This window comes from Pseudorasbora parva, chromosome 25 (genome assembly GCF_024679245.1).
Source record: "Pseudorasbora parva isolate DD20220531a chromosome 25, ASM2467924v1, whole genome shotgun sequence".
Taxonomy (NCBI): Eukaryota; Metazoa; Chordata; class Actinopteri; order Cypriniformes; family Gobionidae; genus Pseudorasbora; species Pseudorasbora parva.
In genome coordinates this window covers 6,885,801-6,913,358 of record NC_090196.1, presented here as the reverse complement: position 1 = coordinate 6,913,358, position 27,558 = coordinate 6,885,801, and the positions used below count along the sequence as shown (strand labels likewise).

At 38.4% G+C, this 27,558-nt stretch overlaps 1 protein-coding gene across 1 annotated transcript in view; it reads left to right on the top strand.

Moving 5' to 3' along the window:
- Positions 1-27,558, top strand: part of ano5a (anoctamin 5a) — a 55,001-nt gene extending 27,443 nt beyond the window's left edge. The window contains exons 5-20 of the mRNA XM_067436130.1: positions 103-387; positions 739-849; positions 949-1,064; positions 3,445-3,579; positions 4,133-4,238; positions 4,315-4,375; positions 10,831-10,982; positions 12,252-12,326; positions 14,521-14,749; positions 14,989-15,167; positions 15,355-15,452; positions 16,976-17,106; positions 18,634-18,839; positions 22,750-22,952; positions 23,048-23,153; positions 25,289-27,558. Coding sequence (XP_067292231.1) covers positions 103-387; positions 739-849; positions 949-1,064; positions 3,445-3,579; positions 4,133-4,238; positions 4,315-4,375; positions 10,831-10,982; positions 12,252-12,326; positions 14,521-14,749; positions 14,989-15,167; positions 15,355-15,452; positions 16,976-17,106; positions 18,634-18,839; positions 22,750-22,952; positions 23,048-23,153; positions 25,289-25,525 — 2,430 coding nt within the window. The 3' untranslated portion in view covers positions 25,526-27,558. The remainder of the gene's footprint in view (positions 1-102; positions 388-738; positions 850-948; positions 1,065-3,444; positions 3,580-4,132; positions 4,239-4,314; positions 4,376-10,830; positions 10,983-12,251; positions 12,327-14,520; positions 14,750-14,988; positions 15,168-15,354; positions 15,453-16,975; positions 17,107-18,633; positions 18,840-22,749; positions 22,953-23,047; positions 23,154-25,288) is intronic.

The window sequence follows — 27,558 nt, the reverse complement described above, 5'->3', positions numbered from 1 at the left end:
TTCATTTTTTAACCTGTCACTGTGCATTTAAAAGATTTGTGCATTAGTAAAAAGTCATAAACAAGTTCCCACTTTCCTCAAATATCACGTGTGTCTTTGCAGGAGTCGGAAGATGGAAAGACATACTTCCTTAAGATCCACGTGCCATGGGAAGTGCTGGCAACATATGCAGACGTTCTGAAAATCAAAGTGCCTTTTAAAGCCAATGATATTCCACCCAAAAAAGAAGTGCCCATGAGCTGGCTGTTTACGCCCTACCGTCTGCCCGATCATGTGATGAATCCCGAGCCGGATTACTTCACATACACGTTTGACAAGAGCAAGATCGACTTCTTCCTCATCGAGGATAAAGAAACCTTCTTTCCTCCGTCCACGAGGAACAGGATTGTAAGAAAACCAAGACATAAAGACATAGAGTCTTGAGTGTCACACACTCTTTCAGAAATCATTATAATATGCTGATTTGGTGATCAATTATAATCTGTTCTCAATTATTAGGGGCCCAGCAGCACCAAAGGGGAGTGTAACACACCTCCTAGTGCTTGGCCCCTAATTACTTTAATAATTAAATGACACAGGAATATTTTACATTACTTATATAAAGATATTACAGTTCATAATATTAAATCAACATCTTGGTCTTACTAAACTCTAAATGTCCAGAGTTGAAAGTAGACACTGATTTTACTAAGGAATTGCCCTGTAACGAAGGCTTGGCTTGTGTTCTTCTCCATGTAGGTATATTACATCCTTTCTCGAATTCCATACAGTAAAGAAGACAAGGAAAAAAAGGGCATTAAGAGACTTCTGAACAACGGGACCTACACCTCTGCCTTCCCTCTGCATGACGTAGGTCTTTTACATGGGAAAGCCATCACACCTATTGAGTAGATGTTGCTGTGGTTTCGCTCCATTGAAAAGCACTAATGTTGATGTGTGTGTTTGTAGTGTAGGTACTGGACCAGGTCTCCGGATGATAACTGTGAGAGCGAACGCTATTCCCTGTATAAACACTGGGCCCGTTTCAGCTGCTTTTACAAGGAGCAGCCGCTCAACCTCATACGGTGAGACCGAGCATCATATTTAACCTCCTTTTGTCAAAATGGGCTCAGAAAAACAGCTAAAAATGCATCTTGATCTGCTGTTTATATTATTATTATTATTATTTTCAATCAAGAAGAAACTTCAACTTAAACAGCCTTTGTAGGAAAATAACTTCTGTTTAGTAGGTTCAAGTTAACTTCTTGAATGTTTGTTGAAAAACTTTCGAAAAACGCATCCAGCGAGTGTTTTGCATAAACTAAGGACATATATCACAAACGCAGACTCTTTTAAGACCCAGGTTTATAAATTATAAAATTTAAAAATGTGTTCTCATCTCATGCAGCAGAAGTAGAATAGGTTCAGTCAAAACGCTGTATTTGTAAATGCATGAGAGAATAATGAGCCGAAAAATTTCCCGCTGACACGATGCAAGCCACAGCATATTGATATGCATCGGTACTCCACTGTACTGGGAGGGGTTATGTACAAGATATATTATATTAAATAACGGACAAAAGAAAACCGGGGGTAACAAATAAGGATAGGAGCCTAAAATAGAACATTTCTCCAGGTATCTCTGTCTGTCTCTCTCATTCAAATGGGCAGTTCAGGCGGCCACCGGGCGAGATTGGCCGTAATTATATAGCGGCGTTCTATTTAGTAGTGACGTAGGTGTCATCTATGAATAATATAAATGCTAATTCAAACAATAGATCAAAACAGGTTTCATGAAACCTGTTTTGATATTCACTAGCACTAGGGTGCAGAAATTCAAAAAGGTAACACAGCTTAATCAGTGAAAATCTAGCTGAAATCGGTATCATTGTACATGTTTTTTACTAAATGAACACAAGGAGGAATGATATTTAAAGGGGTCCTAAAATGCCCCTTTTAACAAGATATTTAATAAGTCTATGATGTCCCCAGAGTGTGTATGTGAAGTTTTAGATCAAAATACCCCACAGATCATCTTAAGTTAAAATGGCCACTTTTTGGGGTAATCAAAACCGTGCTGTTTTTGTGTGTCCCTTTAAATGCAAATGGAGGGAACTTCAAGAGCTCGTGCTCCGGCATACCGGCAACAACAAAACAGGACAATCTCACGCACTGAAAACGTCAGAAAGTGTCGGTAGCACTGTCCAGTCTTATATGTTCAGTCATCTGACGGTGTTGTGCATAATAAATGAGCGTTTATGAATTACGCAGACGGTGAGCATATCGGGATAAATATATTGACATATCTCTGGTCTCCGGTGCTTTCACGTGCTATCAGAAATCTCATGAGTCCCATTCAAGTGGGCGACTTCAAAGGACGTACATGTGCAATTTTTTTTAACTACGATAATTCTGATAGTGAGGGCAGCAACAGTAAAAATAGGCAAAAACATCTGAAGTTTGCTCACGAAGCGCCCCAGCAAGCAATAGTCGTGGATAACTATAGACCCGATATATAGTCCAGCTATGAGTAACACACTTCTAGCCAAAATAACCTTGAATTTGGTTACATGTAGTTTTTGCTTGAATACCTTGCGAGATGTTTGATATTCCATCATGTAAGAAAAGTCAACAGTGATTAGGAGGTGTTTGGTTTCATTTAGTTGATATGTTTGTACTTGTTATGGTTTGACGGCTATTACATTCTTACTGACAGCCCAAATGTTCCCTTATTTTAGCCTAGACATCAGGGCTGTTTTGATGGCTTTTAGACGCATTTTAAACACAAAATTGTTTGCTGGGGTTGGTATTAACCAATCTTTCAGAATCAACTTTTTTTTGAAAATCCAGCCCAAAAAAACTTGTTTGTGAAGCAGTCAGGTGCAAAATAATTTGTGGAAACCCATAAGACTTTAGCGATTTTCTTTGGGACATTCCCTTTGAAAATGAAAATTAACCACAATGTCCTCAGTGACTCAGATCTCTGCAGACTCTTATGTGTATTGGTACATTTCGTTCAAACACCTTATGAAAGTTAATTTTGCATAATAGCTCCCCTTTAAACATTTCCATTTATATGCACCAGTATAACAATACAAAGATAAACAGCCATATATGTATGCAGTCATTTATTTACATTAAAAATGTACATTTTCAAATCATGATGGAATCACAATAATGAGTTTAAATCTATTAAAACATCTTTCTTAACACTCTCACACTCGCAAGTCAAGTGAAGCGAATATTGTAGAGTGAACTTAATATTAAAAGCACTTTTGATCACTTTTTATTACTCAAATAGGCTGAAGCATATTTTGCATTGTAGTTGTTGTTAAATAAGTGAACTCAATGTTCCTTTTCAAATAAAAGTTCATTAAATATAGAGAATGTGATGCATGTTACGTTTGCTGACCGTAAGCAAGTGGATGGACACTTTCATTAAATGTCTTGCTTCCTGTCCCAAAGGAAGTACTATGGAGAGAAGATCGGCATCTACTTCGCTTGGCTGGGTTTCTACACCGAGATGCTGTCTTACGCCGCAGTGGTTGGTCTCCTCTGTTTCATCTATGGTGTGGCCACCTTTGACAACAACATCGTGGGGTGAGGATTAGGCTCGGAAACTGAATACAGGGTTTCCGTGGGTCCTAAAAAGTCCTTCCACATTTAATATCTTAAATTCAATATCATGGCATTAAATGAGGTCCCTGTGGTGGAACTAACTTTTTATATATGACTTCTGCATGTTCTGTTTAAATGAATGGCACAGACCGTGTATAGTCGAATTTATGTCTTGATATAATACAATTATTAATGAAACGAAGAAATCTTTTTTTCTTTTTTTGAGGTGTTGAAGTGTTGCTAATACAACTCATTGTGTGCTTCCTAGACATTTACATTTAGAGAACTTAATGACATTTTAGGTTCCATTTAGTTTATCTCTTATAAAAAAGTCTTATAAAGTCCTTTATAAAATCTGCAGAAACCCTGTGAAAAGATGAACTGTTCACACTAACGCCTGCTTTAGCGCCCGTTGTGGCAGTGCTGAGAGAGCATTGCATTAGGGATCGCTCTGACACGTTTCAGAAACACACCGAAGCCTAAAACACAAGTTAAGTATAGTGTTCACAGGAAGAGTGTTTCTTGTCTCCTGCAGAAAGGAGATCTGTAATGAGACCATTGGTGGGCAGATTGTCATGTGTCCGCTCTGTGATAAGAAATGTGGCTACTGGAAGCTCAACACAACCTGCAGCTCTTCATGGGTGAGGAAAAAACTACACATGATGTAACTATTTTTTGTGTGCATATTTATTGATGCAAAGTCTCATTGCCTTTTAGCAATCGTATCTGTTTGACAACACAGCCACGGTGTTCTTTGCTATATTCATGGGAATATGGGGTGAGTAAAGAGCTTTTTTAAACTGTGTACTTGTTACATCAAACTACTGTCTGCACCTTCTTATCACACTTTTGTGCAGCTGAGTGCCTCTGGGTTTTGGAAAAAAGTTGCCAGCCACTGCCAGCATTTTTTATCTTTTTCACAAAAGTTTCATGGCCCCCAGAATTTTATTTGTATTAATGTTGTTGAATGAATATCTGAAAATGCAACATATCAAAAGAAAGAGCACCCCCTCTGCTTTTAATCTAAAAACTGTTTTATTCTAGCTTCATGGATTCCTTTTTTATCAACACTTGTATAAGTTTCATAAAAAGCTACATTGTGAACAAAAAGCTGAGAAAATCTTGTTTTTGACTTCATCCAGATCAGATTCAGAGCACTTGTTTTGCCTGTAGCTCGAAATTATCCTGTGCACTTTCTGACTCCTTTTGCCAGCATGGGTCACATATGATGTCTTGTTTCTGCTTCTTCTTCACCTGCGTTTTGATCCGGAGATTGTGCTCTTTCAGATGTCATAGCGCCCCTACCATATAACAGTGAAAACAAAGAAGAAAAAACACATTTTTGTCAATGGCGGGGAAAGAGTTTAAAAGAATGTGTTAATGCTTAGATGTAGTTTTAATTATATTGATCATGATGACACATACCCTGACTAAGGTTTATAAAAAGTGCTGTCACAATTCATGATTAAATTTGAGTACTCGATTTTTAACAACTGCAATTTATCAGTGCTGATTTACTAGCAAAATACCAGAAGTGGCGCATTCCATGGACGTGAGTCAATGGACCGCATTATTAGGGTGCACAATATATGAAATATTAATATTTAAAGGGGTGGTAAAACACATTCTTTTGAAGGCTTGATTGTGTTTGTGGGGTGCACTGTAACGTGTTCATGCTTCGTTTTTAAACAACTGCATTATTTTTCATATATTTTAACTTTATTCTTCAGCGCCCTGTCCCTTTTTGTAAAAACCGTCTAACGGTTTCCCGGTTCTATGAAGCAATTCCCTCAAAAATACGCAATGGGCTCTGATTTGTTAGCTGGCCCAGCTGTGTTCTGATTCGCTTAACGCGTAGTTCAAGTGTATGTAGATCTGTAAGTTATCATGAGCTGTGGTTGGGGCGCGGCCATTACATGTTTTCAATACTGACAGGGAGTCGGAGCCTGCTGCATTTACAACACAAGATCATCCACTGCACCTGATATATGTAATGTGGCATTACATGAGGGAACAGGGTACAAAATGATTGTGTTAGTTGTTCGGTAAAGTTATCATGGGCTGTGGGCGTCCAGCCGCCATTATATGTTTAAAGGGGGGTGAAACACTCAATCTTGAGTACCTATAGAGTAGTATTGCATCCTTCATATCTCCGAAAAGTCTTTAGTTTTATTATATTTATAAAAGAAATATAGGCTGTACCGAGTCTTTCCGGAAAAAAACGAGCGCCTGGAGGCGTATCGTGTGGGCGGAGCTAAAGAATGATGAGCGCGAACAAAGCGGTGACGTCCTCAAGCGTGGAGAAACCCATCGCTATCGAGCTCAGCTAATAGATATATGATCCAGAATCATTCAGAGGCTGAAAAAAATTGAACAGGAGAAACAGCAGAAGCAGTCTCTGTGGTATGTACTGTATTTAGTGGCCTGTCAACATTTGTGTGTCTTTACTCACAGTTTATGAGGACATGATTTGGTTTATGGACTATTGTATGCGACTAGACCTTAGCAATGGCAAGCAAAACGGTTTTGCACGTCAGTCTAGTGTAACGTTATACAGAGAACAACAATGGAGTCCGTTAGCGCATTTGAATGACGAAGCACGCGATCGTGTCGTTTACTGATGTTTACTCACGCGACGATAGCCAACAGCACAGACATGTGAAGCAGTTTTACTCACCGGCTGCTTCCAAAGCAGGACCAAACCTTTATCGCTGGGACCGCTCCGTCAAAAACACACTTCTTTGGTATGATTTGGTGAAGTCCTGACAGCAGTGAACGGTGGAGATCCACTTTTGCGACGCGACTGAAGCGATGTTGTGAAGCTTCCCGTCATTTCTGCGTTCAAATCGGTTCAAATGCAGCGCTGCCTTCCCGGAATGCTGTGCTGAAGCGTTGAAGTCGCTCGACGTCACCCATAGGAATAAAGTGGAGGGCGGCGACTGGATCGACTGGATCTGCACCTGAGAGAGTGTTTATGGGCGTGCATTTCCTCCCTCGCTCTAGTCACGCGTGCGCGCCCTACCGAGAGAAGAGCCCGTACGGCCCATACAAGGACCTTCCGCTCTTATTAACGTCAAGCCGACCCATACTCGAAAAAAACTCTCTGAAACTTGTGAGAAACCGGAAGGAGTATGTTTGACACAGAAATACTCCATCAAACGTCCAACATTAGTTTGTGAAACTTTGTCTATGTTTAGGATGGGAATCCAAGTCTTTAACAGTGTAAAAAGCTCAGTATGCATGAAACAGCATTTCACCCCCCCATTTAAACACTGACGGAGATGGGGCATGCTGGATTTACAACCTAAGATCATCCACTTCTCCTGAATGATATATGACAGTTTTCTGATTGTGTAATGTAATTTGAAGTGTATGAAACCTAAAATAAACATTAAAAGACACTGAGCTCAAGTCAGTCTCTCACTCAGTCAGTCTGGCTCAGCGCCGGTCAACACGCTAAAGCAGATTTACATTTTTGAATTTGGCAGTTGATCACTGAATAGTCTAATCATATGTAACCCAGTAGAATACAGTTTTACAGTTAATGGGTGTATTTCATATTTATTTGGTTTCGTATGGTTTTAATCCAGATCATATGTGAGTGAATTTCACATTGAGATTTTATGTGTATGTATGCCTTTAAGGACGCAATCATATATAGCAAGTTTGATTGTGATACACACACATGTAAAATACAATAGAAAAGCGTGGCTTTAACCTACAAGTTAGGTATTCCTTTATTTTATTGGTTATATGTGATCATCCGCTGCAGGGACCAGCCTAGAATGTGATTGATCATGTCAAAGGGATAAGAAACTGGTTTGCAGAGCCAACAACGTTGTCATATGTATACTTAATTGCTACAATGTACAATTTACAATACAAACTATTACAGGAACACACAAAAAGAAATCATACTTTCAGGTTATGGCCCGTAAACAGCTTCTGTTTTTAAAGTTGGAACTGTTCCATTTTTCAGGACAAGCCGTTGTGCGTATCCTGCATTGAACTCGCGACAATTGTGAGATTTCCTCCATGAAAATGTGCAGCGAGATTTAAATTTTAACCGTTGATCCCTAGCTCCCCCGTCCCTTGGAAGACTGAACAAAGTAACAGCGTTTCGTCGGCATTGCAAAATGGTCCCCCTTATTTAATATTGTCGGAGGAGGGGTTTATGTAAATAGTAGGGCTGTCAAAGTTAATGTGTTAATAACGTGTTAACTCAAATTAATTTTAACGGCATTAAATTATTATTAAATTATTAATGCGCGATTAATGCAGTGCGCATTTTCGGTTTGATCCGTGGCGTAGCTCGTAGTTGGAGAAATCGAGATAAGCCATAGGCATAGGATGCAGCAGCAAACACTTATAGGGAAAGAAAATGGTTAACACTAATATTCTAAACCAAAAGTGCAGTTATTGCCTATAAGCTACTATATTTTCTGTTTAACCTTTATTAGACTCCAGGTCAAAAGAAAAATGCGTTTTGACACAGTGCACATTCTCTGCAGTCCGAGCGCGATGCACTAAAGCTCACTCTCGCTCATATCCGAGGTAAGTCATTAACACCATCACCGCTTACAGTACATGTTTTATTCAGCTAAATGCATTACAGTCGGCTAAAACGAATACGCAGGTTACTTTTCTTAACAAGAGCACTCCCACGTCCGTGTTTCTCAAACTGTTCGTGTGAAGCGCGGCACAGTTCTGCGCACACACACACAAAATACCGGCAGTTCAACAGGGAACGCGCATCTCTTAAAGTGGCCACACTATATTCCTACTTGTGGAAAATGGACCTCCTCCTCCAGGTATGGTGATGTACTGGTGCGCTCTCAGGTCCGCATGACAGCTTTCACATTACCAGTGTTTCATACGAAATGTGCCCAGTTCTGAACTAAACAGCCAGTAATACTACCTTTATTTATATTCTTAAAATGAGAGAAATCACTGCTTATTCTCCATTCACAGTAAATACACAGTAAATGTCCTGTTTTAATTACAATTAAATGTCAATAACATGCATTTGAGAACACATATGAAGTCTGACACACTGGCCCTCATTTATCAAAAGTGCGTACACCAAATTTCCAGCGTACACCTTGCGTACACCCAAACCCACGGTGACTTTGAGATTTATCAATATGGACGTTGGTGTACGGCACGCTCAAATCCCACGCCAGCTCAGGAGGTGGTGTACGCACGTTTGAGTTAGTGGGAAAATGCGCAGAAAAACAATTCCTAACACCACAAAACGCACTGACAAGATATGCTATATTATGATCCACTGTTAAAAAACCACAACAACAACATTCAGTGTTTATTTTTGTGCAACATGAACGTCAATGTTTAATTTGTGTGACTTTACCAAAGCGTTTGATCTGTAGGCATATGTAGCCTATTCCTCCAGTCGCGAGCCTGTGCGCTTCATCTGACGTTTCAGGCCCGCCTGGCCCAGCAGCTGCGCACCGACTGGGACTAAAATAATTCAGACTGACAAAATAATAAAAATGACCTTCTTCTTTTAAATAATAATAAAATCAATAAAAACGACATTCTTCTTCTGAATAACAAGCGTCATTAAGAATAATAATCATAATAATAAGAATCTTACAAATTGTCATGTAATTATTAATGTGAATGAATGGTAGTACTCCACATCACATCATCATCACTATTGTACACTCCAATACATGCCGTTATACGAATTTAAATGCTATTTTTTTCAAAACGTGCTGTAAAATAATGCAGTGATGGTAGCCTAATTTATCATCCAAACAGCTTTAAACTGCTGGAGTGCGCTTCTCAATCTCCACACTATTAAGAGTACTCGTTATTTGGGTCCATATTTTGTTTTTGTAGGTGCCTTTAATTCCACTCTTTAAACTCCCAAATAAAACAATTTCGGGGGTTTTTTCCACTTCCCTGGTGATCTCGATGGGCGTCTCAATCATCTCACTAGTTCAGTAGTCAGAGCACTGATCAGGGAGTCAGCCCATTGACTTATGTCCTAATCAGTGCCCTGACTAGTGGACTAGTGAGATGATTGAGAACGCCCGATCTCCACGTCGGAGAAGTTTCGCTTCTTTGCCGTCTTCTGTTTGTCCATGGCGTAAAATGAGGGCGTGGGGGAGGCGGAGACTTGAATATATAGGGGCGTGTTATTCTAATGACGATCGTTTTCAGCCGCGGGATTTATCAAGGGCAAGTATTGCGTACACCTGGATTGCAGAGGTACGCACAGCTTCATAAATCAGGCGGTGAGAGGAGTGTAAGCATAATCTTACGCCAACATATACACCAGTTTCTACGCAAGATTGATAAATGAGGGCCACTGTGTTTCATAGTGGTGTTGCACTGTTTTCATTTATATGAAGAGTCATGATAAACATCAGCCATCTTGCAAACAGACAACAGCCTTGCACTTGCCCCTCCCACAAGATGCGAATTTCACCTCCAACGCGCGTCTATTCCACTTCAAATCCTCAATTTATATGCACGTCCAATTCACTGTGGACGTTTAATGAATGTTTATTATTCCCTTTTACTCTAATGGTAATTGATGATTCTTGTACTTAAACTAGGAAACATTTATGAAAATATTAATGTTGTTTTCATTATATACAGTCCACATTTACAAAAATCTGGTTACATTAAAGTGTTAGTTCACCCAAAAATGAAAATTCTGTCTTTAATTACTTGCCCTAATGTCGTTGCCCACAAAGTTTCGAACCGTTATGAATTAGCGTGTCAATTCATGATTCGATTCATTAATCTATATGCTGATTCATAACCATTTAAATCTTTGTTTTGAAATCGGCCCATGACTATAAGTCGTTGTTTTGGGGTTTTTTTGCACACAAAAACTATTCTCGTGTCTTCATTAAATGATTGTAGAGCCGCTGTAGTGAGATGGGCTTTGTAACGACGTCTTTAGTGCCTTTATGGGTCTTGAAAGAGGAAATGACATTGGTGTCAATGAAGGCCTTTCTGAGCCATCGGATTTACACACAAATGTCTTCATCTGTGTGTGAAGATGAACGGAGGTCTGACGGGTGTCGAATGACATTAGGGTGAGGAATTAATGACAGAATTTTCCTTTTTGGATGAACTAACACTTTAAAACCATCAATGTAATGGTTTGGTAATGTTATGTTCACATATTTAGTACATTTTCAGGATGTATTGAATGCAGATGGATGTTTTACAGTATGTGTCTTTCTCTGGTGTCAGTGACCCTGTTCCTGGAGTTCTGGAAGCGGCGTCAGGCACGGCTGGAGTACGAGTGGGATCTGGTTGACTTTGAGGAAGAGCAACAACAGCTGCAGCTTAGACCTGAATATGAGATCAAGTGCACCAGTCAAAAGCTCAACCAAGTTACACAAGTAAGCATATTCACCGAATTACCTTTTGACCCAGAACATTGATCATGTAAAGCAGGGTTCTTCACTCCTGCTCTTGGAGAGACGCCTACCTGCTTAGTTTAGTTCCAGTTCAACTGGCCATGATCCTCAGGTAAACCCAAAGACTTTGTTTCGTTGATTCAGGTGTGCTGGAACTAAAGAGCTCTCCGGGATCATGAATGAGGAACTCTAGTATAATTAAGGATCTGAATGATTTATTTAGCAGTGTATTGTGCTACTGACATGTTTTTCTTCTTCATTCTACAGATAAGATATTGTTTGCTCATACTGTAAATGTTCATCGCAAGATTTTCTTGAATTTCACCATTTGCCCTGAATTTAAATGTCTGTCACACTTATTTTTCAGCTGTTTTATCTCTTCTTTCAGCAGATGTTATAGTATTTTTTCATCTGTACATAATGTAATGTAAGGTTACTAGGCTACTTATAAAAGGTTTAACTAAACTGGAGTTGTAAGGTGGACCCATTAGTCAGTTTAGATGCCATTCAACATGAGATAAAAATGAGACGTACAGTAAGTCAAGTATGTTGTACTGCATTAAGGTCTTTGGTCAAATCTAATTGTCTCAGTCCATATTTTATGATTTTTTTTTCCACAAAACATAATTTCAGTTTCTACTGTTAATGTTGAGAAGCAGTTTATCTGAAATGCAGTCAGATATAATTAGATTTCAAAACAGCACATGAATGTAAATGTGGTTTGGATTGGGTTTGTGAAAATGGCATCTAATGGTCTATGTTAAATGGACAGAAAACGGGCAAAAATGTAGTGTTGTCATTTTTCAAACAGAAGTCAAGGTTAGTTTATTCAACAGCCAATTTGGAAGCCAGATAATGCGTGTTTGTTTGGCTTTGCTCGTGTTGTATAGGAGCAGGAGTGGGTTCTAGACCAGACACCAGCTGATAAAGCAGGCAGGTTTATCCTGTGTTGGGCCACTGTGGTCTTGTGGGTAAGGCAGGCACAGGACGAAACCAATTGGTTTGATGTGTGTGTGTGTGTGTGTGTGTGTGTGTGTGTGTATAGCATTAGCAGCCTGCTCGCAGTGTGATCCCAGCTTTGAGACTAGTCGTAGAGTTGATGTGATTGTAGAGATGATTAGCAGCAGGAAGAGTCCTCGTAGACAGGCGTGCGGACACGGACGGCACTAGTACAGTGCTAGATTAGGACTGCTGTCCCAGATGTGTGGTGGTGGTTGCTCATGATCCCTGCTTTGCTTGCTTGCTGTGTAGGAGATGGAGCCCTATTTTCCTCTAACAAGCAAGTGTGCTCGCTCATTCCTGTCTGGGGCCACCGTACTCTTCTGGGTGAGCATCAACACCATCTGCTACTTTTAGCAGACTGAGAATTTTATACAGTAAAGTACAAATTTTGTCACTTTTTTATATTAGCACATAATGAAAAAAAAAACACAGTGGGGTTCAAAGGTCTCAGACAACTCTGAAAATCTAGAATCTGGAGATACTTTGAAGTTTTGGGATTGTTTAACCATATTATGACACAACACTATGTCCTAACCAGATGCGATAAGATTCCAGAAACAATCTATTTATCAATTCACACCAGAGGCGACACGGCTATAGATCGCAAAAAAACCCACAGCCAATCTCTCCAAAGTCTCTCCAAGCGCACTGCACTCACAACCAAACTGATAAGCACATCATTAAAATCATATATATTTCACAATTTTAACATTATTAAAATACACACTGAGTGGCTATGACAAATCGTTATTTCTTCACAGTTTATGCTCTTGTTTCCTTTAATTCAGTTTCAAGGTCCAAGGTAAATCATCCAGCGTCACTTTCAGTATGGCTTTAATAAAGGTCATGCAAAATGATATTCAAATTCGCATTAAATTAAACATTAAATAAGGCGCATAATCATTACATGAGATTATCATTGTCATACTTTGCTGTAGAAACGTTTCTAAAATATAATCCCTTAACATGGAAAATATACCATTTATATTAAATTCTGCACTTTTTCTTCAATAGTCAAATAAGCAAAATTGTTTAATGCTCTTTGGAACTTCATTCGTCATCATTTTTTCAGATCATGCTAATAAATCCCATTGCTTATTACAAAATATACGAAAGCATTTGAACCCCATTGAATATATTAGCTCAGTTTCAATGCCTGTCTACATAAAGCAGTTTAAACTTTAAAAGTGATGATACACAAGGCAACTTATATATACGCCATCTTACATTATTGTTGATTCTGTTATTGTCGCCATGCAAACTACTGTATGTTTTCTGAATACAAGCCAATGTTTTTTTGCCTAGAAATATATTTGAAAACAACTGATTTGTCTTATATTCAGGGTCTAGACTTTTACATGTCATTAATACATCCGCAACAATATGTGGCACCAAGAGTGTGCCAAGAACTATAGGACCCTATTTTACCGATCTGAGCTCATGGTGCAGCTGCACTAACAGTGTGTCTGAATCCACTTTTGCTAGTTTAATGATGAAAAAAATGGTCGGCGCACAATCTAAAATGGTCGTCCCTCGTCTCTTAATAAGTCATGGGTGTGTTTTGGGCGTAACGGACAATAAACCAATCAGAGTCTCATCTTCCATTCCCTTTAAAAGCCAGTTGTGCTCACACCATGACAGATTCGCTCTTTACATGTAAAGGCTGAACGCCCCTTTAATCATTTTTTTTTCTTCTGTTAATGAAATGTTGGCAGACTACATGCTTTTCACTATGAGATGAATAGCCTCATTTTTTATGGTATGCCAAAATGTGATCAGTGGTACATTTTACCAGTATTTACCATACTTTCAATACAAAAAAAAGGTTGTTGTCTTAAACTCAGGTTCATCTTATATTTGGAACAATACGGTACAAAAAAGCGAATTTGTGAAAACGGTGACGTCAAACACGTGTGTATTATGTGTTCAGTCTATAGGTGTGCACAGTGTCTCTTTACATGACATCACCATCTACTGACCGAGCAGTATATTACAGCGTTTTTAGTTGTTTTCGCGGATCCGTGTGAACGTGGATCGTTCTGACAACATGGTTGTCTTTTATATGCACCAAAAAGCAAAGGAAGAACGTGTCCGTTTTTAATAAGCCGTTGTCGTGTAATCGTACCCTTAGAAGCTGCCTATGTTGTTAGGAGAAAGTAGTAGTTTTGAAACTGAGCTATACAAATATTAAATAGGTTTTGCATAATATCTGTGATGCATTTAATATAGAATGTAAATAAGTCACTGGACTGAATGGACACAGAATCACACATCTGTAAGTCAGTAAGTTAAATGTTGCCTGATGCATGTTTTCACCAGCATGTAGCATGTTAGTGTGTTGGCGTGTCCTAGTTCATAGTTCCCACACTGTTCTAATGAACAAAAAAAGTAAATATTAGAAAGAAAAAAAAAAAGACAATATTTTTGTATGAACAATTTGAGTATAATCTACTAATTGCAGTGTATAAGTTGTTGTGTGTGTGTGTGTGACGTTTACCTCTCTCGCCTCAAACCCCAGATCTCTCTGATTATCGCCAGTATAATCGGTGTGATCGCGTACCGTCTGGCAGTGTTCGCCGCGTTTGCCAGCATCATGAAGGACAGCCCGACCAGTAAACTAGATGTGGTCGGAAGTCTTATCACGCCCCAGTTTGCCACATCCGTCACTGCTTCCTGCATCAACTTTGTCATCATCATGATCCTGAACTTCTTGTACGAGCGTGTAGCCATTAAGATCACAGATATGGGTGAGTCTTTAGCAAACATGAACTCCCAGACGCTTTCGCAACCTCAGTAAAGAGATTATTGTATTTATTTGTCATTGGCACAATTGTTCAATTCAGTTCATGAAGTGCTCTAAATCATGTGACAGATATTAATAAGAGAAACACTGTAATATGCTGTACAATTACTAAAGTATTTCCATAATACATACAGATTTTTGTAAGTTTGCATACTGACTTTTCCTAACTTGTTTTATCCACAGAGGTCCCCAAAACACATTTGGAGTATGAGAACAAGCTGACCATCAAGATGTTCCTCTTCCAATTTGTCAACTACTATTCCTCCTGCTTCTACGTCGCCTTTTTCAAGGGCAAATTTGTGGGGTACCCTGGCAACTATGCCTACATGTTCGGCAAATGGAGTGGGTTGAGAAATGAAGAGGTAGACCTGAGAATTATTGCAATTATTTCATTGAAAATGTGGGGAGATTATTGTCTGTTGAACTTTAATCTATATGAATTAAGCATAGAGTTAAAGCACAATTAAATATGAATAGGATTATAGTTAATGAATTATTAATAGATTCTTGTTTATGATGATAATTGTATGATCCTAACTGTGTTTTCAGTGCGAGCCGGGCGGCTGTTTGATTGAGTTGACCACTCAGTTAGTGATAGTGATGGTGGGAAAACAGGTTTGGGGGAACATACAGGAAGCACTCGTCCCGTAAGTCCCCATTACATCATAAACATCATTATCTGTTGCATTGCCACGATATAGACCTAAATTAATGCTTAATTTCATGACTGTACTCGTATATAATCATTCAATCCACTCAATGTGGCTGTAAGTTTCTATGCATTCTTAGGGGCTGAGCAGCGAAGGTGCGTAAGCAGCTTTTAAATCCATTAGCGCTCGTATTTTTCTATTTTCTTCTTGTTTTTCCGCTCTTGACTCTGTTGCAGACCTGCTTGCAGAAAAGTTTTGAAAAATTATAATTCTGACTAAACTTGGTGTGTCACAAAGACGCATTAAAAAAATATGGACGTATTGTCCGTGACGTCACCCATAGGATTCTGAAGAGCCGTTCTGAAGCTTAAACTAGAGACGAGCTGGGCGTCACCATTTTAGCAGCACGTCCGGATAACAGAAAATGGGCAAAGAGGCGGGATGTGGGTGGAGCTTAGGTGACTCAATGACTATAGACCATAGACAGTAAAAGAAATGGACAGAGCGATCCTATAGACGTCAACGGCGGTAATTGAAGTCAATTAGAAGCACTCACTTCCTGATGGCTGAGTGAACTGCACAGGCTCAGACTGAGCTTGAGGACGTAGATGTGACGTGAGCCTCCTGTCTGACAGCTGTAGGTCTTCAAGTAGTTGTGGAAAGTGAAATCTGAATCATGTTGTTTAAATGTTTTGTCCCGTTGCTTTTGGCTCACAGTGGGCTTCTCCCCATTCTCCCCCCTTGACTTAATCAGACTTTGTCTCCACGTCCCGCCGACTGCCTCATAGACAGTAAAAGATTGCTTCTGAGCGTCTCCTCAGGTCTATACGGTAATTTCTCAACTGCGCGACAAAGTCGCATTTATTATAAAGCGCACGTTAGCCTATTTTTCCAAAAACAGCTTCTACGGGGCGATAGTGTAAGGTACAAGGTAATGGAGCCTTTTATGCATTGTCGTGTTTCTTTAGAAATAAACAATGGACAAATGGAGTCTTTAAACGTCTCAGATGTAAAGTTATTCACTGTCAAAGTGACTCAAAAATGAATGGGAGTCAATGGGATGCTAACAGCAGGTGATGGCTTGGTTAGCAATGGGTGGAATGCTTTCCGAGTGCTAGATCACCCCCTTGCTGTAGACAGCGGATAAATGGCTATCCACCTGTCACTCAAAGTGGCCACTCCCTTAATTATGCAGAACTTTAAGGCTTTATATTATGTAAACTAATGAGATATAACCCAAAACAACTCTTGAGGCTGTATCTCTGCAATGCTTTGGGATATTGACACCAAACAGCAGCGCCATCAATTATTTGAACGTGATAAACCATTAAACCGAAGATTATCTTAATATGCTTGTAATTGCTCATTGTTGCAGTTGATCTAATGCTCCCAGCCATGCAGTCATGACTTGTCATGACTTAATGACTGCTTGCAGCTATATTTCATTTTTTTTATTAGTGTTACTTATTTATTTGTTGATAGTGGGCGGTGTTTCTCTTTGTGTGTGTGTGTGTGTGCAGCTGGTTGCGTAACTGGTGGGTGAGCAGAAGTGCTCGTAATCATCCAGAGAGTCTGTACAGCCGCTGGGAGCAGGATCACGACCTCCAGAGCTTCTGTCAGCTTGGCCTATTCTACGAGTACCTGGAGATGGGTGAGTGGAGACACACACAAACACACACACACACGTCTGGTTCACCACCCTTTGTGGGGACTCTCCAGGGACATAATAGTTTTTATACTGTACAAACTGTATATTCTCTCCCCTAACACTAACCCCACCCCTGAACTTACCCATCACACAAAACTTTCTGCATTTGTACATTTAAAGGAAAAAAAAAACTCATTGTGTATGATTTATAAGCTTGTTTCCTCCTAGGGACCTCAATTTAGGTGCACAGTTTCAGCACAGTGACACCTAGTGTCTATTTTTGCTTATAGCTATGAATGCTTTGGCCGTAAATCACAGACCAGGGGTCTCATTTATAAAGCTTTGCGTAGATTTCATCCTAAAAGTGTATGTACGTACAAAAGCTAGATTTTGCCAGAACCTGCGCAAAAATCCCTTTATAAATCACCGCCAGCAGCATTTCCTCCCCGAAATCACCATATATGGAGCTTACAACGCCCAGTTTTACTATGCATGACCTCATCTGCATATCATTTGCATGCATATTCCCATACACATGACACCATGTTATACACTGTCAAAGGTAAAAGACATTGAAAAATATTAGATACGGACTATAAATGCTATTTGTGCCTATAAATGCTATTTGTACACATTACATTGCTGAATATCATTCAATATCCTTTTTATGTTGTAGAATAAATATATCAAAATATCCATAAAAATAAAAATAAATAAAGTGTTATTTTAGGCTAATTAAAAATATTTTGTTAATTTCGTTAATTTTAAACACTTCAAATCAAATAAAATTCATGCAAATTTGCTAATAATGTCCTTAAATGAAAACTCGTTCACTTCTTATTCTGCCATTGCCGTAATCCTCCAACAGTGCCAGCAGTGCCATGAAGCAGAGCATACCCTGGTCACCGGAGGATTTATGTTTTTAACAAATAGACTGATCGTTAACACCTCGAAAATGTTATAGTGAACACATGCTTCTTCATGACGGTTTTGTAGGCTAATGAACACCGTAATAGTTAGGACCGATGAGCTATTGTGCTTCATGACTGTATTTGCGTATTTGCAGACTTTGACATTTTATGATATATGTAGGCCTACATTAAGGAAAATATTTCGTTTTTACACTGTGTTGTGCAGTTAGTTCTCTAATAAAAGGGTATTTCATGCTATTCTGTATGCTTTGCTATTTCTTAAAAAGGTCTTAACAAGCCTTAAATTTGACTTGGTGAAACTTGCAGAGACCCTGAACTTTTAATCTCTGCAATATTCTCCTGATTTAAGCAATAAATGGCTTTTCACAGTGAAGCAGCGGCTGAAATGACTCACGCTTCACTGTGCTTGAATTTCACACAGATGAAAATTAATGAAATTATGAATTGCTTGTAACATGACGAGTTTAAAAGTAGTTCCACCAACACTGATGTACTTGCTTCTATATGAACAGGCCTGCAGTAACTCAGTCTCACATACAGGTGGTGCTGTAGCTCTTCTTTGTGTGGAGTAGCACGTCATGTCCTTGTTGTTTTGCAGTTGTCCAGTTTGGCTTCATCACCCTGTTTGTGGCCTCCTTTCCGCTGGCTCCTCTGCTGGCTCTGATGAACAATATCTTGGAAGTGCGAGTGGATGCCTGGAAATTCACCACTCAGTTCCGCAGGCCCGTGGCCGCCAAAGCGCACAGCATCGGTGCATGGGAGGAGATCCTCAACATGATCGCAGTCTTCTCAGTCGTCACCAATGTGAGTCTGTAACACACTCTGGTTATGATACACTTATCATCTGAAAAAGAAGAGTTTTGGAATGGTAATGTACATGACACAAATAATAAGTGAGTCTTTTGGACTGATTCATTTAAAAGAAGAATAATTGGTACATGTACGCATGGAAGCTAGCATCCGCCACAGATTATAAATAAAATTAAAAAGGTCATGCAACTTTTTATCTCAGACTTATTTTCTCACAAATTGTCAATAATGAGATAAAAAGTTGCATTAACTTTTTTATTTATGTTTTATTCCATGGTGGAAACAAGTTTACAAACAGTGAGTATACTTCAAGTTCATTTTATTAAGTATACTTAAGTAAATTTCAAGTTTATTTGTAAGTAAACTTAATGTAGTAAGTTTACTAATACTAATGTACTAGAAGTATACTTGTAAGCGTAGTTTTATTACTACTTGGGACTAAATTGCCCCACTTTTAAGCGTATAACAGTATATATTTTAGTATACTTTAAATGTAACAGTTTTAAACTAGTTGTGAACTCAAAGTTTACTACTAAGTTTTTTGTTTGTACTGCAACTATACCACAAGTGAACTTATGGGTATGCGGATATTTACTAGTAAAATATTTTTTTTTTAGTTTATGAAAGTACACTTTGAAATATACTTCAAAAAAAGTATTTAAAGTATACTTTATTGTCCTCAAAAGGAAATTGGTTATGGACTACATGTTGCTGCATAGACATAATAGACAAATAAACAATTCATAATAACTAGTGATAGATAGATAGATAGATAGATAGATAGATAGATAGATAGATAGATAGATAGATAGATAGATAGATAGATAGATAGATAGATAGATAGATAGATAGATAGATAGATAGATAGATAGATAGATAGATAAATAAACAATACTTTAGTTGTTTATGCTGCAAGTATACTTGTCTCACTGAACATAACATCATACTTATAGTTTTACTATTTATATATAATTTTTGCACTTTAAGTACATGCATCTTTTTTTATCAACACTTGAATATGGGTAAGATTTATAAAAATTTAAATTAAACAAAAAGCTGAGAAAATTGCATTTTTGATAAAGACTACATCCGAATGGAATTCAGAGCAATGATCAAAACACAGATGGAGTAGATGGAGTCCCAAAGCTGCACAGTCCTAGAGCTCGTCCTGGGTCGACATCTCATTCAGTAACATCAGGCCGTTTTGAACTTATATGCTGTTTAATGTTTGATGATCGCATTATTTCACTTTTTTGTAAGCAATCTTCTATCACTTGGTTCTGCTTCTTCTTTTCCTGTGTTTTAGCGCCCCTGACCATATAACAGTAAAAACATTGATAGCCCAAAAATTCAGTTAATGGCAAGAAAAATTAGATTTTAACGTAAATTCCCATGTTCACTTCAAGTGGACTAGCCTACACAAAAATACAAAATCTCAGATTTGACCGTATGCATAGAACGACTAATATAATAAGTAAAATAAGCCAGCTGGAAAACTTCCGGTCAAATGTCACTTATTGGTGTGTTGGTATCTTCAAAGTCCTAAGGTAGCTTCATCAGCATCAATAGTGTAGTACTTAGTTTATAAGCAGTGTTTCCCCTCAGCAATATTAAATTCAACCATCAGTTTTCACACTGTCATGTGAAAAAAAAGCATTATCAAACCGTAAATTACAGATTTATTGTGCACTTTAGTTACATGCATTGAACAAAATGGGAGTTATGATTTAACTTGGACAGCTTTGAGTTAAAGGAAGGAAGAACCTGCCTTCTGTGAAAGTTATTGTTTTTCATGAGACTTTTTGAGTACTTCATACTTAGATTTATTTTGAAATTTAGTGATTTTATAATGCTTAGTATTTATTCAATAGCGAAATATATGGAAAAAAAATATTACAGGACATGGCTAATATGAGCCAATCAGTGATCCCAGTAGCTAGTGTCTTACTAACGCATTACTCTAATCGGACTACTTTTTTCCAGTATGAGTAATCTGATGCGTTACTATTTCCAAACCAATAATCAGATTAAAGTAAGTCACTGTGAGTTACTATTTTAGTCATTTTCCTTAGTAAAAAAAAAAAAAAATAATATATATATATATATATATATATATATATATATATATATATATATATATATATATATATATATATATATATATATATATATATATATATATATATATATATATATATATATATATTTTTTTTTTTTTTTTTTCACCAGGCGACAGGGGTGTTATCGGCAACGGCTGAATGTAACTAATGAAGTAACTTGTAATATTTCTTACTTTTAAAATCAAGTAATCTGTAAAGTAACTAAGTCCCTTTTTAAAGGAGTAATCAGTAATCAGATTACTTTTTCAAAGTAACTGTGGCAACACTGGAGCCAATATATGATCCTCTGCTGCCATCTGCTGGTTATAGTCAATCAATCAATCGAACTTTATTTATAAAGCACTATAAAACAACCGATGTGAACCAAAGTGCTGTATAGCAAAAGTCCATAACTCATAATGCATAAAATACTAATAAAAACATGTTTTTGCTCATCACATTAAAGACAACATTGAAGTGCTGGAAAAATGTTGCATGTGCGTGTCCAATTTCAGACATCTTATTCCAACATTCCCATTAGCTTCATCAGTATTGCAATCAATAACACTGGTTTATAGTAGGGCTGAACGATAAATCGTTATCATATCTTTATCTCGATATGAACTTTCAAGATATTACTATCGAAAAAAGCAACGATATAGATTTCCTCTCTCCGCGCTCGCCCTGCATACAACTCTGGCAGTCACAACAGACATCAGTTTTACGAGTGCCCTTGAATGCACCGCTAAAAACAGTGCACACACACTACCAGGGATCTGGGAACTGTATTGTGAGAGGGGGGGGTGGCATTTTCATGGTGACGCGTCATTGGTTGTCACGTGACACACCGCAGCAGCAACAGCGCTGAATGAATGATGATCTGCTCATATGTCATTTTTCCTTTTTTAATCAGAATATTCACAAATGTGTTAGCTATGGCATGAAATATCTGATATTCCGATTCTCAAACACATGCAAGTGGAAGTATATTGTTGTGTAAACACCTTTATAACGATGGCGTCAGTTGAGCTGCAAAAGCGACGGTCGCCGCCGTGTTAGTTTATGCCGCAGACGCAGTTCAGAGAATCGGATCTGTTGGATTCACAACCTCTATGTTTACAACACGTGAACTCATACACTTCTCCTGAAATAGCGGCTGGTGAACTGGGTATAGAATAGAGTAAACATTGAAGTTACACAATGTGTATCTGATATGAATAAAACGTGTCGAATTATAATGGAAATAATTATTATTACCTCTTCCATAGACATCAGTGTGTATTTTACAAACTGTAAATGTATTGTTTTTTTTTTTTAGTACGTATGTGAATTTATGTTTGATACCTAAAATAAACAGTATGTGGTTGAAAACACTGAAAAGTTGTGATATGACAGCTCTGAGCGATAGTCAACATTTGGATTTAGCAGTTGATCGTGATGCACTTGATCATTCGCTCCAGGGACCAGTCTCTGATTACACCTGTGTGATCGTACGTGCGAAAGGGTTAAAAACAATACATTTTCTGACACATTTTTTTTTAAATGTAGGCTTAAATCTTTTTATTTTTCTAAGAAATGCTTGGTTTTCACCGAACACGTAGTCATATCATATTGTATCGTTATCAGGATATCTAGCATGAAAATCGAGATATGAAATTGTGTCCATATCGTTCAGCCCTAGTTTATAGGCAAATTAGGTAAGTGTGATAACTGCATTAAAATATTAACACAACACAACATTAAAAAGTCAAGCATTGGTGGTGTTGTGTCCAGATATATTCATTAATCATTGATTTGTTTGTCAGGCTTTCATTGTTTCGTTCACGTCTGACATGATCCCTCGGCTGGTGTATCTGTATGTGTATTCCCCGGGCACTGAGATCACTATGGAGGGATACATCAGCAGCAGCCTCTCAGTCTTCAACATCTCCGAGATTCCACTTGCAAACACCCCAGAGGACGGTGAGAACCCAGACTGGTTTGACAGCACCAACATGACCACCTGCAGGTACCGTTGAGTATGATGTGATGTGTCTTTCTATAGAGAGATTCATGGTTATACTGATAAATGTGTGATAAACATGAAGGCTGTTGATACTCTAGGTACCGCGACTACCGCTACCCTCCAGGACACGAGAAACAGTACAAGCATACCGTACAGTTCTGGCATATTCTAGCTGCCAAGTTGGCGTTCATCATCATTATGGAGGTATGGGCTCTTAAAAATTCCCTTCATTCCCTTCTGAAACAGAAGAACACTCAAGCATGCTTTGAAAAACAGTACTGATTATGTAAATCATATACTTGAACCCTCATCCTTTAGCTTTTTTTATGTTTTAAAAATTGATTGATAATCAAAGTGGTCCAAGACCCTAGGACTTTTGTCGCACTTAAACCATGAATGCACAAACAAAATGACTGGATTCGAGGAGTGTTTTGTGGTTGAAATTTTAAAGTAACAAATCCTTCCCTCTTGGATCAATTTGACCCCTGGCCTTAGGCATTGATGGAATGCAACGAATGCTTCAGTACACATCTGAAAAAAAAACTTATCAAAAAAAATGTTTTATAACATGTAGATGTGTATCTGATACCCCTTTTCCACCAAGGCAGTGCTGGTGCTGGTTCAGAGCCAGAGCCTAGTTTCAAATCGGTTCTTTGTCTTCCCACACCCAAAGCACCAGATCCGAACCAGGAAAAGTGGTTCTTAAAGGGGTACTTCAGCGCTGGGAAGATGAACCTGTATTTAAACTGGGTCATTAATGTAGTAGAAATGTGAAATTATTTTTGAATTTGGTGCTTTCTAGACTGAGAAAAGACAGAAAATGTATTTTTGTCTCATGGAGATGAAAGACTACAATTCCCAGAATGCTTTGCTGCCCTACGAGGCCACTCCCAAAGCCACCGCTACTGGATTACAGTGACTGAGTTCAGAAAGTACAATTAAATACTGAATGTGTGTGTTCAATATAACGATCGAGTCGCCGCGTGAGTCTCACAGCACTAACTCAGATTAGGAGTCAGATTACATTTAACGTCATAAATGAGCTGATGAGCTCTCGTGATGAGAGCTGAGGTATTCGCGACCATATTCGTGGCATACATTCACAACGCGTTTTCAGTTCATGCCTTTGGAAGCTTAACTTTCATAGAAATTAATTTGAGAAGTTAAAACACTTACATTGCTCAGCATCCGTTTAAATTAATGCCTGTAGCTGAGCTGTGCTGTAAGTGTGATCTCCATTCCCCATGCGCTGAAAACATGAGGAAATGGCTCCCTCTGCTGGCTGTAGTCTTTAGCCTCTGGGCAAACAAAAGCCCGCCCACTCTCTCGCAGATGCAGAACAATTAATTATGTTGGTGTGAAATAAACAGTTATGGAAATGTAGAAATTAAAGCTAAAGCTCCAATCTGCTCCCAAATATTTCGAAAAAAGTCCGTTAGTGCCTCAGTGACAACTTCACTCAGAGAAGCCGTCGATCTCAGCTGTCAATCATGACGTCACACCCCCCGTTTTTATAGCATCAAATAACTAACTCAAACTAAACTTATTTTTAAAACGAACACCTGAAATGAAATCATCGTGATGATAACTGCCTTCAGTGACATAAACTAACTTTGGGGAAAACATTTTGAAGTGTAATTGTATTATTTAGTTTGCCTGGCGTCCATTAGAAAACACAGAGGGGCGGCTATACTGGGACCGGCCACCGGGGGGCGATCGAGGCGCGAAAGCTTCAGTAAATGAGAGGGAGACTGCAGGCTTGGTCCGTGCAGACAACAAACATATCGACCCATTTGAATTCTGCACTGAATGCTGCATTTCAAAGCGATATGGAGGAGATTATGATGATAAACAGTGTTAGAGGAAACTGGCTTTACCAAACAGAAAGGTCCGCTCTTACGCTCTAGTCAAACTGTATATTAACGAAACGCTAATTAACGAATTAGCTGTTCCAAAAAAAGGGAGGAGCTGCTAACAGCTGAAGCCGTTTCAGGGGAAATTACGTCAACACATTGAATAATGTGGCGTGTTTCATGGCACTTCAGTGGGCCTTTAAAAAGCTTCTTTTTTTCTTTTTTTTTTTGGTAAAAGAAAATATCTCCCTATGCTTTGAACTTAGTGTTGTAACTCGGCAGATGTTGTTTAAGCTCAAAAAGTTAAACAAGTGAAATTATGATTAACCACCCCTTTAATATGTATATCTTTATAAACACTAATAATATCCTAGTAATATGCATGAGAATTGGACCGTAAACTAAACTGTTGCCATATATTTATGTCATCAATATTAAAAATAAGTGCTAATTTCTTCCTGCAATAATAATGGTGTTCTCTCCCAGCATGTGGTGTTTGTGGTGAAGTTCTTTGTGGCGTGGCTGATCCCCGACGTGCCGTCAGAGGTCAAAGCTCGTGTGAAGCGCGAACGCTACCTCATCCAGGAGTACCTGCACAACTATGAGCTGGAGAAGCTCAGGATCCAGCTGAGCCAGAGCGGCCCGAACGTCGAGCAATGCACGTGTCCCACCACAGCCTCCACGCCGATGAAAGTGGAGATGTTATCAGACTGTCTGACCTAACACAGGCCCGACTGACCTGACCTGAGGCTTACACTAGCCCAAGCCACAAAACACAAATCACACGCCAATGCTTCCTCACATCTCATGGTTTATGTTGGAGAATCTTTTCACGCCACAGTCATTGTTTGAGGTATTCCTTGACAAATCACTCCTGTCTCCCAGAGCCCTCATTATCAGCCAAGTGATGCATCCAGAATAAGAGATAAGAAGTAAAAAAAATCAGGTCATCTTCTGTCTATGCAAAATGACACTTGCACTGGTCAAGACCAATCAAAGTCTCCTCTCTCTGTCCTTCCATGTCATTGTTCTGTGTCGATGTTGTCAATGTCTCGTATAGGACACTACAAGCATACAGCACAGGCTGTAGACAGAAGCATCGTGTCGGCCCAGATCCGGCCCACATCTGGTCCATGTGGATTTAACTGTGCCGACGCGATGCTGCTGTCTGTTCTTTAAGAAACACTGTGTGGGAATCAGGCAGCTGAAGTGTAGAAATGTAACCCAGACATTTTCTTGGCAGGTTTGTGCGCTTCACTCGTAATTACAGCAAGAATGTCTCCTTCACACAGCGGCGGATTACAAGCGCTCAGACTTTATTGTTTCGAATGCCTTTAAGCTACCAAAGATAAAATGCCTTAACGTCATAGTCATACACATGGATCCTTTACTTTATTTAAGATGAGACTTTAATATAAAACACTTCTATTTACTACATGTTCATGTAAAATGAAATGCGTATCTAAAAAGGGTTTTCAGGAAAATTGTACTATTATGCGAAGTTATTTTCTATTACATTCAAGTGTGTTTTGTTTTTTCAGTAAATTTAGTGTATTTTCTTTTATGATTAAAATTTTACATAATTTAAGACATTTCAAAATATTTAGCAGTATTATTTCACAGATTGAAGCAGCACCGATACTCATTGTTATTATGTTGTTTCAACTTAAAAGTGCTTGTTCGTGCTGCCTTAGGTCAACTTGAGCTGTGAAGTGACAACTTGGATATTTGAGTTGATAAAACTTACAATTTTAAGGCAGCACAAAAACGTACCTTTTTTAAGTTGAAACAACATGTTTTAGTGATATATATATATATATATATATGCACACTACACAGTGCTGTCTGGGTGATGGAGGTGTTGAGTTTTCACTCACGCTGTTTATAAAGCGGTTATCAGATAATCTGCACTTTAAGGCTTTAAAGGAAATCTCCTCAAAGCCAAAGTTGCTCCTGTGATTTAAATGGCCATGTTAGAAAGCTAATATCTTTTTTTATGTGCCTTTGTCTGTCTTAATATAAAATCCAGGCTGAGTGATTGTTTGTACTTCCTTTTCCACTCATTTACTGTGTTGTCCTGGTCGGAGAAGGACAGTCACTTTGATTTTATGTTTTGCACAAAGCACTTATTGAGAAGTAATTTATCTCAGTGTTATGGACGCAAGATTTGTGGACAAAGAAACCTTGTGAAATGATCATTTGGCGTTCAAATCAAACGATTGTAATGAGGACCATGAAGAGTTATATATGCTGATGATGATGATGATGGAAAATCTGAGCATTTTTCTGTTATTTGTGACTTGAATATTTGAGTTGGAAATTATGATCTTTTTTTTTAAGTCTCTGGTTCTGTAATGAAGAATTTGACAATTGTTTCATCGTTTGAAGAACTGTTATTCATTCAGATGTACGCCGTCTGAATATGTCTCTGTTGATGTACGTAGCTGACAATCTGCAAGCTGTGCTACAAGATGACAAGCCATTTATCCTAAAACATGACCTGGCCTTTTGAGCATTTCAGATAGATATTAAAGATCTGGGTGATCAAAATGATCAACATTTATGCCTTAACCTTTATCTGTGTTTTTTCTTGATTACTGTTTTAAGTTGATTTTATGCCTGTTTTTATGCATGTTGTTTTGGATGTGGATATGAATCTGGGTGTTTTTCTCTAATACTAATGTACCAGAAATGTACTCGATTTTTCATACTTTAAGCAAACCATTGTCACCCAAATAAACGGTTAAATCCACAAA